This window comes from Rhinatrema bivittatum, chromosome 12 (genome assembly GCF_901001135.1).
Source record: "Rhinatrema bivittatum chromosome 12, aRhiBiv1.1, whole genome shotgun sequence".
NCBI lineage: Eukaryota > Metazoa > Chordata > Amphibia > Gymnophiona > Rhinatrematidae > Rhinatrema > Rhinatrema bivittatum.
Genome location: NC_042626.1, coordinates 63,859,556 through 63,875,546, shown reverse-complemented (window position 1 = coordinate 63,875,546; position 15,991 = coordinate 63,859,556). Strand labels below are relative to the sequence as shown.

The following is a 15,991-nucleotide window of genomic DNA, read 5'->3' as shown; positions in this document are numbered from 1 at the left end:
CTGGAGAAACGTGATCATATCATGGTATACCTGATAAAATGTGGGCTGCAGAATTCTGAATTATCTGTAACAACCTAATCGTGGATATAGGAAGATCTTTTACAGTAATGAATTACTGATACAGCTAACACTTGTAATACTGTAAAAAAGTCTTCTGGCTCCAGATACTAGGGATGTGAATCGTGTCCTCGATCGTCTTAACGATCGATTTCGGCTGGGAGGGGGAGGGAATCGTATTGTTTTCGTTTTGGGGGGGTAAAATATCGTGAAAAATCGTTAAAAATCGTGAAAAATCGAAAAATCGAAAAACCGGCACATTAAAACCCCCTAAAACCCACCCCCGACCCTTTAAATTAAATCCCCCACCCTCCCGAACCCCCCCCCAAATAACTTAAATAACCTGCGGGTCCAGCGGCGGTCCGGAACGGCAGCGGTCCGGAACGGGCTCCTGCTCTGAATCTTGTCGTCTTCAGCCGGCGCCATTTTCCAAAATGGCGCCGAAAAATGGCGGCGGCCATAGACGAAAAAGATTGGACGGCAGGAGGTCCTTCCGGACCCCCGCTGGACTTTTGGCAAGTCTCGTGGGGGTCAGGAGGCCCCCCACAAGCTGGCCAAAAGTTCCTGGAGGTCCAGCGGGGGTCAGGGAGCGATTTCCCGCCGCGAATCGTTTTCGTACGGAAAATGGCGCCGGCAGGAGATCGACTGCAGGAGGTCGTTCAGCGAGGCGCCGGAACCCTCGCTGAACGACCTCCTGCAGTCGATCTGCCGGCGCCATTTTCCGTACGAAAACGATTCGCGGCGGGAAATCGCTCCCTGACCCCCGCTGGACCTCCAGGAACTTTTGGCCAGCTTGTGGGGGGCCTCCTGACCCCCACGAGACTTGCCAAAAGTCCAGCGGGGGTCCGGAAGGACCTCCTGCCGTCCAATCTTTTTCGTCTATGGCCGCCGCCATTTTTCGGCGCCATTTTGGAAAATGGCGCCGGCTGAAGACGACAAGATTCAGAGCAGGAGCCCGTTCCGGACCGCTGCCGTTCCGGACCGCCGCTGGACCCGCAGGTTATTTAAGTTATTTGGGGGGGGGTTCGGGAGGGTGGGGGATTTAATTTAAAGGGTCGGGGGTGGGTTTTAGGGGGTTTTAGTGTGCCGGCTCACGATTCTAACGATTTATAACGATAAATCGTTAGAATCTGTATTGTATTGTGTTCCATAACGGTTTAAGACGATATTAAAATTATCGGACGATAATTTTAATCGTCCTAAAACGATTCACATCCCTACCAGATACAGCTTGATCTTTCTTAGAAGACTAAGTTTATAAAAGAATTACAAACTACAGCTTTGACCTGTGATTTAAAGGACAATTCAGTATAAAATGTATTTCCCCTAGATATTTTACTTCAGGAAAAATTGCTATACCCTGACCATCAAATGAGAAGATGCTTGAACCTTCAGAGACTAGATGCCTACTAAATCTTAGGATCTCAGATTTGCCAATGTTTAAAGCAAGTTTATGTGCATACATCCATGCTTTAATTGCATTCAAATAGATGATCTAGTGAGCTAGTGTTGTGTTATGAGCTGGATATTGTCCACATACATATGATAATGCAGGCCAAGGTCTGTCAACAATTTCCGCAAGATAATTAGCAGGTGTAAAATTACACTTGTAAGTTGCCAAATATATGCATGTAAATCTTTTTTAAAATAGTAACCCCAGAATGCTGCTTTTTTTACACACTTAGATCTTCTCGTGAAATGTAATGCATACTCATACATTTTTAAAATATGGAATATGCGAGTACATACTACTTACCATGCTCATTTTTATGTGAGTAACATTTTCAGAATTCATGACTAAGTGTGACACCTAGTGGTTGGATTAGAGACCCATGAATACATGATTCTGAAGGGAGTTCTAGTGCATGACCCCCTGCCATGAATGGAGTAAATATAAGGTGGATGGGATATAAAATAAGGGAAAAAAAGATATCAAGTAGTTATGAATGAAGACTTATGGTGCCAGGATCTCAGTACTGGTTCCGATTGAGCTGGAAGACCAAAGGAGCAGGAGGAAACCTCAGAGTCAAAATTAAAATTAAAGCCTCTCCCCCCCCCCCCCCCCCCTATTTTTTACAGAGTCTCCCAGCTTGTGGTGTTGAATTTTGTGTTCAGGGTAAGGGTGCACTTTTTCTCTTGGTCATAGGTGCCAAATGGCCTGGCTATAGCTCTGTAGGCTCCATCCACTCTTGTCTACTGAAAAGCCTTAGCCCAATGTATATACTTTTCATGCTATTCCTATTTGTCATGGGATTCCTATGTTTATATTTGTCATGTTATCCCTGTGTTTATAAGTAATATTTATTTATTAATTTATTTTAAAACTTTATAAACCGCAAATTACAAGTATGTTGTTCTACACAGGGTACATAATAACAAATAGCAATTTTTCTTTTTGCAAAATACTTTTTGTTAAAGCAGCAAGGTAAGCTTATAGTAAACTTCAAACATTGACATAAGCCATAAAAATACATAAGGAAACAGCTCTTTCCTTACACAAAGAAAATTTAAAACATCTGAAAATAACATCATTAGAGTTAACGCTTCCAAATCAAAATGGATATGGCAATGCCACTAGATTTTTCCTTTTTTCACTGTTCTTGCTGTATCCCTTAGCCCCGTTTCACCTAATACATGCCCCCAACCCTATCTTTCTCTCAAACAACCCTATACATATTATCACTCAGCATATCAGCAGCAGCAGTGGATTAGTACACAATACTAAAAAATGGAGACATTAACTACCCTACAGTGAAAGATCTAGAATACCTCATCTAGTATAGATAAGGCATTTCTTGGGCCAGATGAAGTTGTTCAAAAAAGGCTTTCCATGCCTCCAATGCTTTTTTCCAACTTTACATCTAGTCACTCCATCTGTATGACACTGGGCATATTTTGGCTTCACAACTGTAGACTTAGCACTTCATCCCCTATCCAAGTACAGAGGGGATGCATTTATGTGCTGTCAGCAAAGCTAAATGCAAGAATTTCACAGAGCCTTGGTGCGGTTTTAACCTGCCCAGCAGCACTACCTCCCCTGCCCGTGGGAATGAAATACTGATGCAGACATTAATCACAGATAAAACTATATCCTAAAGAGAAACAATTGTAATACAAGTCAAGAAACAATGAAGGAGTGTGTCATTTTCAGCCTTGCATTTAATACACAGCAGGGAAGAGGTCAGCTTCATACAATATCTCTTTATGTCATCGATGTAGTAATTTATATTGCATCTCTATTAAAGCAGCATCTCTAATGCTCATATACAGGGCTTTGAAATAGCCTTTGAATATATATGGAGTAATCTGAATCTCGAGCATCCTGCTCCAATAAGCGCTAAGGGATCTTAAGTGATATGATTGTAGATGTTTTATGAATAACTTATGCCATTTAGAAACAGAATTCTGCTTATTGGCTATTTCTTGAAACTCACCAGAAAGGGAATATTCAGCCTGAAAGACTTGATCAGTCCGATCAAGGATGTCAAATAGTGTCAGACACGGAGAAAAGCAAAAGATTAAGTGCAAGGCAACTGAAAACAGTGTTGTAGAGAATCAAATGAAGAACAAATGGATTTGCCTTCCTCATAGAGGGGTATAATATACTTCAATCCTAGCGCACTCCAGGAGTAGAAAATATTGCTGTATTCCATACTGGGTGCAAAGTCCTTATTTCCCATCAAAGGTAGTAAGAGGGATCTATGATATTCAAGGCCTAAGTTTTTATGCATCCATTTCAAGGCAAGCAAGCATGGTTGAAGCAAAACATTCTTGGTTGCAAACTTTTGAAGATCTTTGCCCTTAGTATGCAATACATATATTGGCAATCATGGAAACAGCACTGAGGAAAGCATCCCACTTTCACAATAAGCAAATTTATCAGAGAACTACTCATAATGAAATGCTTCAAACAAACCACATTGTAGTACCTAAGGTCCAGGAAATCTAAGCCCCCAATCTACTTTGCTACACCCTAATGTAGCATAGCTAAGAACATAAGAACATGCCACACTGGGTCAGACAAGGGTTCATCAAGCCCAGGATCCTGTTTCCAACAGTGGCCAATCCAGGCCATAAGAACCTGGCAAGTACCCAAAAACTAAGTCTATTCCATGTTAATATTGCTAGTAATAGCAGTGGCTATTTTCTAAGTCAACTTAATTAATAGCAGGTAATGGACTTCTCCTCCAAGAACTTATCCAATCCTTTTTAAAACACAGCTATTCTAACTGCACTAATCACATCTTCTAGCAACAAATTCCAGGGTTTAATTGTGCGTTGAGTGAAAAAGAACTTTCTCCAATTAGTTTTAAATGTGCCACATGCTAACTTCATGGAGGGCCCCCTAGTCTTTCTATTATCCGAAAGAGTAAATAACCGATTCACATCTACCCAATCTAGACCTCTCATGATTTTAAACACCTCTATCATATCCCCCCTCAACCGTCTCTTCTCCAAGCTGAAAAGTCCTAACCTCTTTAGTCTTTCCTCATAGGGAAGCTGTTCCATTTCCCCTTATCATTTTGGTCGCCCTTCTCTGTATCTTCTCCATCGCAATTATATCTTTTTTCAGATGTGGTGACCAGAATTGTACACAGTATTCAAGGTGCGGTCTTCACCATGGAGCGATACAGAGGCATTATGACATTTTCCGTTTTATTCACCATTTCCTTTCTAATAATTCCCAACATTCTGTTTGCTTTTTTGTCTGCTGCAGCACACTGTACCGACAATTTCAATGTGTTACCACTATGACGCCTAGATCTCTTTTTTTGGTGGTAGCTCCTAATATGGAACCTAACATTGTGTAACTATAGCATGGGTTATTTTTCCCTATATGCATCACCTTGCACTTATCCACATTAAATTTCATCTGCCATTTCAATGCCTAATTTTCCAGTCTCACAAGGTCTTCCTGCAGTTTATCACGATCTGCTTATGATTTAACTACTCTGAACAATTTTGTATCATCTGCAAATTTGATTACCTCACTCATATTATTTCTTTCCAGATCATTTATAAATATATTGAAAAATAAGGGTCCCAATACAGATCCCTGAGGCCTCCACTGCCCACTCCCACTCCCACTGAGAAAATTGTCCATTTAATCCTACTCTCTGTTTCCTGTCTTTTAGCCAGTTTGTAATCCACAAAAGGACATTGCCACCTATCCCATGACTTTTTACTTTTCCTAGAAGCCTCTCATGATGAACTTTGTGAAATGCCTTCTGAAAATCCAAGTACACTATATCTACCAGTTCACCTTTATCCACATGTTTATCAACCCCTTCAAAAAAGTGAAGCAGATTTGTGAGGCAAGACTTGCCTTGTGTAAAGCCATGCTGACTTTGTTCTATTAAACCATGTCTTTCTATATGTTCTGTAATTTTGATGTTTAGAACACTTTCCACTATTTTTCCTGGCACTGAAATCAGGCTAACCAGTCTATAGTTTCCCGGATCACCCTGGAGCCCTTTTTAAATATTGGGGTTACATCCTCCAGTCTTCAGGTACAATGGATGATTTTAATGATAGTTTACAAATTTTTACTAATAGGTCTGAAATTTCAATTTTGAGTTCCTACAGAACTCTGGGATTTATACCATCCGGTCCAGGTAATTTACTACTCTTCAGTTTGTCAATCAGGCCTACCACATCTTCTAGGTTCACTGTGATTTGGTTCAGTCCATCTGAATCATTACTCAAGAAAACCTTCTCCAGTACGGGTACCTCCCCAACATCCTCTTCAGTAAACACCAAAGAAATCATTTAATCTTTCCGTGATGGCCTTATCTTCTCTAAGTGCCCCTTTAACCCCTCAATCATCTAACGGTCCAACTGACTCCCTCACAGGCTTTCTGCTTCGGATATATTTTAAAAAGTTTTTACTGTGAGTTTTGCCTCTACGGCCAACTTCTTTTCAAATTCTCTCTTAGCCTGTCTTAGCAATGGTCTTACATTTAACTTGCCAATGTTTATGCATTACCCTATTTTCTTCTGTTGGATCCTTCTTCCAATTTTTGAATGAAGATCTTTTGGCTAAAATAGCTTCTTTTACCTCCCCTTTTAACCATGCCGGTAATCGTTTTAGCTTCTTTCCACCTTTTTTAATGTGTGTAATACATCTGGACTGTGCTTCTAGGATGGTATTTTTTTTTTAACAATGACCACGCCTCTTGCACACTTTTTACCTTTGTAGCTGCTCCTTTCAGTTTTTTTCTAACAATTTTTCTCATTTTCTCAGTTTCCCTTTTGAAAGTTTAGCACGAGAGCCGTGGATTTGCTTATTGTCCCCCTTCCAGTCATTAATTCAAATTTGATCATATTATGATCACTATTGCCAAGCGGTCCCACCACCATTAACCTCTCTCTCCAAATCCTGTGCTCCACTGAGAATTAGATCTAAAATTACTCCCTCTCTTGTCGGTTCCTGAACCAATTGCTCCATAAAAATGTCATTTATTCCATCCAGGAACTTTATAACTGTAGCATGTACCGATGATATAGTTACCCAGTCAATATTGGGGTAATTGAAGTCTCCCATTATTACCGCACTACCAATTTGGTTAGCTTCCTTAATTTCTCTTAGAATTTCACTGTCAGTCTCACCATCTTGACCAGGTGGACGGTAGTGTACTCCTATCACTATAGTCTTCCCAGACACACAAGGGATTTCTACCCATAAAGATTCAATTGTGCATTTAGTCTCATGCAGGATGTTTATCCTGTTGGACTCTATGCCATCCCGGACATAAAGCGCCACACCGTCTCCTGGGTGCTCCTCTCCTCTCCTGCGTATCAGCGACACTCTGTTTGATCTCTGCAGATAGGCACTCAAAACCATTTATGGATATAGACAGATCCTCCAGCTTGTCAAATACCTTTTGAGCTCAGTTTCTAGGGCTTCCAGCACTGCAGTTTTCACAGCGTCTTGTTCCAGACTAGCGTGCCCAGTCACCATTTTAGAGTCTCCTGACTTCAGCTTGTTTTTTTCCTTCTACTTCTTTGTCAGCTGAGTTGACATGCCCTGATCATGTTCCAGAATACAATAAACAGTGCTTTCACCTACTGCTCACAAATTTTGCCAGATGGAGGTGGATTGAGGACGGATAGGTCCTAGAAGGAAGAATCACGTCATTCCTCTCTCACAGCACCACATGATCTCCTTAGTACGGTGGTATCTAATACTGATACCCATCCAAGAACAGACATAGGGGCCCCTCCACCAGTTGCTCTTAGAATTTCCAGCAGTGAGTGGACCTCAGTCTACTAAGCCACTGATGTTGTTGATGCTGACACACTGTCTTGCAATTCAACACCTCCTGGAAACCTTTGACCAACTCCTCCTCAAAAAATTACTGATACCAATATCACATATGTAGCTGGAGGAGAGGCCACAACTTCCTGAGGAAGCTTGGTGGCTGGCATCTAGATTCTTGAAGTCTGTTGTGATTCCCATGAGTGATGCAAGGAAGAACTATTCTCTTTCAGGGGAATTTTAAATCCTCGGCACGTGCCAATAATGGCAGATATGTGTTTGGCTAGGCTGCGTGCGCTGAGTGCATTTTCAGAGGGACCAGGTCATGCGCATAGCTGCCGGTATGCATGGAAGTTCCAGGTTCTTGAAAAGGGGCGAGGTCTGGGTTGGGGCTGGCCGGGACAGTGCCTAATGGCACTGGCAGCCAGCCAGCGTGCGGAACTTACTTCTGCTCAGGAGAGCAGGTAAGTTCAGAAACCAAAAAAATTAGGTTAGTTAGAGGGGTCAAGGGAAGTTCCCTCCCAGTTTGCTCCTTTATTGGAATGGATTAGGAGGGAACTGGGGAAAGGCCCGATTGTGTCACCGAGCATTGATTACAAAATCCCACCCCTTGCATGCGCGAGTCGGCGGCCACACATGTGCGCATGGGTTGCCAATTTTATAACATGCGCACGTCAACACGTGCATGTTATAAAATCGGCACGTCCTTTTTAAAATTTACCCCTTTATGAGAATACTTTGGGGGATTTATGGCAGCACACCCCACTCCTGGCATTGTGCATTGTCTGAGACTGATAGTGATGCGTTTGCTTGATGTATATCATTGGAGCTCCTTGATACTGGAACTGAAGAAATGGAACCCTTCTTTATTTTTGGGTGTAAGGAACCAGACAATGCCTGCCGCCTGATCCCTTGCTTGGACCTGACCACCCTTGCTAACTGCCTGCCCCAACCTTGGCCTGTCTCTGATTCCGTAGGTCTGCTGCCTGCCCTGATCCCGGTGTGTCTTTGGCTCTAGTTCTCTTCACTGCCTAGGTACCTGTCTAAGTCCTGCCAGCCACCAGAACCCAAGGGCTCAACCTGTGGGGAGGCAGCTGACATAAAGCTCCAGATTCTCCCACTACAAGGTACTTCTTGGCCCCCATGGACTCACAGTGATGAGGGGGATTGATACCATTTTCATATTGCAGCTCCTGGGTCCCTTGATGCTGATGGGCCAAGCTTAAATCTCCTATAGAGCTTCTCCATCAGCTTCTAACAGGAATAGCTTCCTCTAAGGGTAATCTGTTCACATGTGGAACACCCTGAGGCATTGTGGCCCTCCCCCACAGGCAAAGCATATATCTGTCATGAGGATCCATGATAGACATGATGCATTTTCACCAGGGGCACTTACTGAAACCACTGACCTTCTCAGCTTCTTATTTTATTTATTTTAAAACATTTATATTCCGTGCGTATCCAAGGTTCACTGCACATATTCAATGAATATAGCCAAACAAGTGTTCCACTGAATATATCCTGTTAAAAGTGATCCAGGCAACTATAGGACAGATATTTTAATAACCATATTTTCCTGGTTAATTATATCCAGCTAGTGCTAATATCAGCATTCATTGGCTAAAATTTAACCACATCTCTGGAATGCTTCCATTGTTGCCTCTTTTTAACTAGCTAAATTTTGTGCAGTCAAAATTTTAGCTGGTCAGCAGGGGTAATTTCTAAATCTAAGAGGATAGCTCCAGATCTACTCCAGTATTTTATAATGTCGCTTATCATTTAATTCTTCTCTGCAACATCTGCATGTATGTAAAAATATGTTTGACTAGATATTTAAGTTAGTGACTTCGTCACCACTTAGCCAGATAAGTCTTAAAAATTGCTGCTTATCCAGCTAAGTAGCATTTTTGAAACGTATCTGGCTATCTTACTTAACCGGATTAGTAGTGCTTTTTAAGACTTATCTGGCTAAATTGGAACTTAGGAGGCTAAATGGCATGGAACTGCTATACACTTGTTTCTTTACTTTATACACTCAAAATTTAAGGCATTAACCCCTGGGTACATTGCTTTTTCTGGGCCTGATTTTCAAAAGCATTTACATTCTTAAAAATGGGTTTTACACATGTAAATGAACTTTACCCAAGTAAATGGGCTATTGAAAATTGCTACAACATATGCCATTGAATCATCCCTAAGATATACCCATGTAAGTAAATGACGTTTGAAAATTGCTATGATAGTATGTTACATTTACACATGTAACTCCTTTTAAAATTACCTTTTAAGTCTGAAAGTTTGCAAATTTTCTAACATACACAAGTGAGTGAAGTTCCCAGTTTTACCAATTAGTCCACCAGTTTGCCCAATCCTTCTCCAGGTCATCGAGATCCTCCTGGTCCTTCAGCCTGAACTCCTCCCCAGGTCACCCAGAACTCCCACCCAGTTAGCAGTTCACAATAAACACATTTAATGTCACTGACACCAGATGTGTAAGTCTCTTATAAAATACCAACTTACATGCATACATGTTGGCCCCACCCGGAACAACCCTATTTTACACGTGTACATTTACATGTGAACACTATTTACATGTGTCTATTTGAGGTTTATAAAATAGCATATATGTGAGTAAATGCTATTTACACATGTACATGCTAATTTTTCCCACACACAACCTTTTGAAAATTCACCTTTAAGTTTTTAACCAGGTAACTCCAAAACGTAGCCAGAAAAAAACTTTGAATATTGACTTCAAACTATCATATTTCTTCCATTTTAACTCTACTTAGATACTTATCTTATGTCTTTGACAATTCTTTAGTTGTCTGCCTGGTCCATTTGAATGCCACTCTTTTTGTTTTACATGTCTGACTCTCAGAACTCGATGTGCTTCTTGTACAACCCACTAAAACAAGAGCCTTTTACTTTTCATTCATATTCCTGTGGTTTCTTCACAATGTGCATATGCTGAGTATTAAGGAGGAAGTAATGGACTGCTGGGGACTGAGAAGTACAGGACTCATATTATTCTCAGTGTTTAGGAGCTGGACTCAGAATGGCCTTGCTCTGTTACTCAAACCAGTCACTGCAGCTAGACCGTGTAGCTAGGAGGGTCAAGCAAGGGTTTCTTACAGAGCCTGACCAAGGCTCCTCTACAGTTAACCAAGCATATTCCTCTCCCTACTGCTGAGAAGTACTTTCAGCTCTGGCCTGAAACCTGGGTCTCACTTAGCAACAGAGAATTAGACAAGGTATAAAACCAAAGGATGAACTAAATAAAGTAGTGTTTGAATGTGTTGACTCTTCTAGGGTTCAGGGTCACTCACCAGTTATTAACTTGCAGCAATGTGAGATTTGTCTGGGCAGCAATCTGTCGCTTTTCATCCTCTGTTGGGTATGGATGCTGAGGAAAGAGCACACAAAGCAGAATCAGAGCATATCCCAAGTTCAACATAGCAGCAACGCACAGTCTAGGTTCACTGTCACAGCAGAAGATGCTCCATGCTTACTATGATAACACAGCATGTTCCAAGCTCATCATCCTAATTGCTGTTATCCCAGTGCATCCCAAGCTCACTGTCATGTGATTTATCCAGCTAAGTGGCATTGAATATCGACTTCAAAATAGCTTAAAACAGATTTCAGTAAACCTTGTATCCCACGTTAAGCCTCTGAAAGTTAGCAATATCTCAAATGATACAGTTAACTTTCTTCGAGAGGATCAGCAGGCGAATACATCTGCCAATGTTCTTGGCTCCGCCAACTCAGGCCAACAATGGGACAAGTATTCCCCTATAAAAGAAAGGATTCTCTTCCCTATCCGAAAATCTCCCTCCTGTATATAAAGGCCCCCATAATTCATTTTATTTATTTTTGGGATCTTTAGCCCACCTTTCCAAATAATGCTTGAGGAGGAGTACAGCTTTATTAGTATTCAGCTCAGTAAATCCCTCTCAAAGGGGTCAATTTTCAAAAACGCACACGGGCATCCATGTGCATGCGGGTCCCTGCGTGTGCACATGTTATAAAATACGATTCCCGCATGTGTGGGCAAGGTGTCATCTAATGCACACAAGGAGGGGATTTTAAAAAAATACATGCGGCAATGTGATGGGTCTTTCCCAGTTCCCTTCCAGTCTGCTCCAATTAAGGAGCGGACTGGGAGGGAACTTCTCTATATCCCTTCCTACTCTGCCTCCCTTTCCCCTCTCCTCCCTGACCCCTAAAACCCTTCCCTACCTTTTTTTTTTGTTATTTTGGAACTTATTTCATCTGAATAGATGAAGTTCCGCGCCCCGGCCGGCTGCTGGCACGTTCTTCCCTGCAACAGGGCCTGATGGCCACTGTCCTGGCTGGCCTCCATCCTGCCCCTCCCAGAATACACCTCTTTGGTCGAGCCCGGCACTTCTGCGCATATTGGGAGATACGCGTGTGGTCAGGCCATTTTTAAAATGCGCTTGGCCTGCACAAGGCCCAGCCACGCGCGTATCCCCCGATTTGTACACGTGCTGGGCTTTTAAAATTTGGGCAAAACAGCTTACAATGGAAGTGGGTATCTGAGGCAACAGGAGATTAGGAGGACAACTTTCAAACTGGGTGCAGAATTGCGAAGTCTGTAGGTATTATTTACCTGCAAATTTTACATCAGTTTTCAAAAAGAAAACTTTTCTTTAGAAAATTGGGATGGAAAAAATACACACACAAACCTGCACCTGCTGATACTTGGTTCCAGTAAAATCATGTGTGCAGGCATATATGCCTATGTGCTGACCCCTCCCTGATTCCACTCCCAGGAATGTCTCCACTCTCTGCACCAAAATGAACATGTGTACTGGCACTTTGTGCATACTTTTGTGCAAAAAGAGGGTAAGCAATGTCAAACAACCCAGTTCTGCATATAAAACACTGTTTTATCAAAAATATGCCTTTAAAAATTGACCTCTAAAAGACTTGGCCAAAGTCATAAGTATTATCGGGGAGAGGGAGAAAGGGATATGAATTTTGGGTTATCTTGTTCTCAGCACATTGCTCCAACCACTAGACCACCCCCATGTACACAAACACTTATCCTTGTAATTATACCTGCCCCCAAATACAAACTTCATTCCCTCTGAAATTAACCAGGACCCCAACCAAAGAAAGCTCTCAAAAAAGATATAGTTGCGATGGAGAAGGTACAGAGAAGGGCAACCAAAATGATAAAGGGGATGGAACAGCTCCCCTATGAGGAAAGGCTAAAGAGATTAAGGCTGTTCAGCTTGGAGAAGAGACAGCTGAGGGGGGATATGATAAAGGTCTTTAAAATCATGAGAGGTCTAGAACGGGTAAATGTGAATCGGTTATTTAATCTTTTGGATAATAGAAGGACTAGGGGGCACTCCATGAAGTTAGGAAGAAGCACATTTAAAACTAATCAGAGAAAATTCTTTTTCACTAAACACACTATTAAGCTCTAGAATTTGTTGCCAGTGGATGTGGTTATTGAGGATAGTATAGCTGGGTTTAAAAAAGGTTTAGATAAATTAATGGAGAAGTCCATTAACTGCTCTTAATCAAGTGTTTCTTAGAGAATAGCCACTGCTATTACTGGCATCAGTAGAATGGGTTCAACTTAGTGTTTGGGTACTTGCCAAGTACTTGTAGCCTGAATTAGACACTGTTGGAAAAAGAATGCTGGGCTTGATGGACCCTTGGTCTGACCCAGTGTGGCAGGGCCCTCTGCCTGGCCGGCCACATTCCTCTTGGGTTGAGCCTGCAAGTTCTGTAAGCCAAAAGGTCTTCTCTGACAGTGCATAGCAGGCTGTGATCAGGGCAGGTAGTGTTCAAGTAAGGTCAGTGTCCAGACAGAGGTCAAGTTGGACAGAGATCAAACAGTTTGAGTCCAGGGAGTGGTCGGGGCATACACGGATCAAGCAGAGGCAAGGGCCAGAGACATCCAAGTCAGCAATGAAGATCAGTCTGAGGAAGGCTGACTGGGAAGGCAAGCCACGGGAAACAAGGATGGATGGTGAAACAAGGCTGGAACAAGGTAAAACACACAGGAAGGAATGGGGTAAACACAGGCTAAACTAACAGAAGTGTAAGGCAGTGTTCAGACAGGCTAGGCAATCCACTGGGAGGCCTGGACAAGACGAGGACAAGACTAAGAACACATAAACAAGGTAGGATATTAGGAGGCCTGGGCAAAGCACATGAATAAGGCATGGAAAGACTAGGCCACCGGGAGACCTAAACAGGATATTGGAAGTCCCTCAAGAACAGGAGAGCTACTGGGAGGCCCACAGGAACAGGACAAACAACAGGCAAGGAACACTGGGAGGTAGATATTCAAAGCTGGCCATGGAAGTAACTTAGCCGTTAGAACTTATCTGGTTAAGTTACGATGTATATTCAGCGGCACGATGAAACCACTGAATATACATGTTTATAGACACACTTAGCCAGATAAGTCTACCGGCTAAGTTTAGACCTGCTCTAAGGCGCATCTAAACTTACATGTAGACTTATGTGGCTAACTCTGAATATTGGTAGATAGCTGTATAAGGTATATAGCTAACTTGCTCCGCCTTCAATTCACCCTGTACATTCCTACATTTTGTACGTGTAACATTTAGCTGTATAAAGGGACTTATACGGCTAAGTGGTGGTCCCTGAATGTTGATGCAAATTAAGTGGCTGCTACGTAGCTGCATGTCCCACTTATCCAGCTAAATAGTGCTGAACATGCTTTGAGGGCCCAGGAACAAACAGAACAAGACAAGAAAGCCTAAACAGGCCACACTAGGAACATAGACAAGGTAAGAATATGCAGACGGGCTAGGCTACCGGAAGACCTAGAGCCAGAGGCAAGGAGAGCCACTGGGAGACTCAAAGAATCAGAAGGGCCATGGACAGGCCCATACAGGACAAGAAAAGACAGGACAGGAGCACATGAATAGAGTAAGGTAGATACAAACAAAAGAAAATAGGAACCAATGGATAGACAAGACAAATACAAGACAAAAGAAGACAGGCAACAGACAAGGAAAGCCACAAGGAAGCCCAGACAGAAACTAGGGAACAAATAAATGAACAGGGACAAAACAGGTCCAGACAAGAAGGCCTAAACAGGTCACACAAGGAACAAAGCAAGGAAAGAAGGCCATGAAGGTTATTCAGTAGCAAGAATAAGGTTGGCCAGAGCAAGAAGCCAAAATGACTCAATGATGAGGCACTGAGGAATCTGCGAGGGAAGTTCTTAAAGGGCTGGCCTTGCTGCATCTTGCAGCCTTCAAGGCAGCCTTCAACGCAGTGTATACAACATGGCAGAGCATGGCCCAGTGAGAGCCCTTGCTGGCAGGTGGGCTGCCTAGCAGCCAAAATTGTGACATTAAGTGGCAAGAGGGAAAGTTATTTGGGTCAAGTTACCTGGATAACTATAGCTGGATATTCAGCAGAACTTACCCAGATAAGATTTTCAAATCACAAATGTAATTTAATGTGGACAAGTGCAAAGTGATGCACATAGGAAGAGTAACCCAAATCATGGCTACACAATGCAAGATTCCACATTAGGAGTGACCACTCAGGAAAAGGATCTAGGTGTCATCATTAAAATTACATTGAAATCTTCTTCTCAGTGTACAATTGCAGGCAAGAAAGCAAATAGAATGCTAGGGATTATTAGGAAAGGAATGGAGAATAAAACAGAGAATATCATAATGCCTCTGTATCACTCCATGATGTGCCCTCATCTTGAGTATTGTGTGCACTTCTGGTCACCACATTTCAAAAAAGATATCGCAGAATTAGAAAAAGGTTCAGAGAAAGGTGACTAAAATGATAAAGGGGATGGAACATCTAGGACTCTTCAGCTTGGAGAAGAGACAGCTGAGGGGAGATATGATAGAGGTCTATAAAATAACGAGAGGAATGGAACGAGTAAATGATAATCAATTGTTTACTCTTTTGAAAACTACAAAGATCAGGGAACACACAATGAAGTTACTGGGTAATACATTTAAAACTAATAAGAGAAAATATTTTTCTACTCAATGCATAATTAAGCTCTGGAATTCATGGCCAGAGGATGTGGTGAAAGCTATTAGTGTAGCTGCGTTTAAAAGAGATTTGGACAAGTTCCTGGAGGAAAAGTCCATTAACCATTATTAAGGTAGAGTTGTAGAAATTCACTGCTTATTCTTGAAATAAGCAGCTTGGAATCTATCTACCCCTTGGGATCCTGCCAGGTACGGCCACTTTTGCAAACAGGATAGTGGGCTTTGGTCTGACCCAGTATGGCAAATCTTATGTTCTTCTGTTTTTAAGTGTTCTTCTAAATAAACCCAGACAAAGTAGCTGGATAATTTTAGGATAGTTATTAGTCCAACCAGACTTATTTAGCTAACTTTGGGCCTCATTTTCCAAGCACTTTACCGCGTGCGATAAATTCGCAAATCGCGTTAACAGCTGTTAACGCGATACGCGATTTGAGAGAGAGAGAGAGAGAGCGAGAGAGCCTTACTATAGTGCCTATGCCCTACATAGGTATTTTAACCCCTATAGGAGGGCCACCTACTAACTCGGGGTGGGGATTAGGTATGAACGTCGGGGGTTGGGGGCCACTTTCGCATTCCACATGAGACCTACGGACTGAACAGTGGTCTCTAGTGCAGATTTGCTGGCCGTCGGAGT

General features: G+C 42.3%; 1 protein-coding gene across 14 annotated transcripts in view; it reads right to left on the bottom strand.

The window, feature by feature from the left end:
* The window catches only part of PKNOX2 (PBX/knotted 1 homeobox 2), a 989,927-nt gene that overhangs the window by 36,370 nt on the left and 937,566 nt on the right, over positions 1-15,991 (bottom strand). For all 14 annotated transcript variants that reach the window (XM_029573058.1, XM_029573057.1, XM_029573049.1 and 11 more), the window contains one exon: positions 10,645-10,721. In XM_029573058.1, the coding sequence (XP_029428918.1) occupies positions 10,645-10,721 (77 nt within the window). The remainder of the gene's footprint in view (positions 1-10,644; positions 10,722-15,991) is intronic.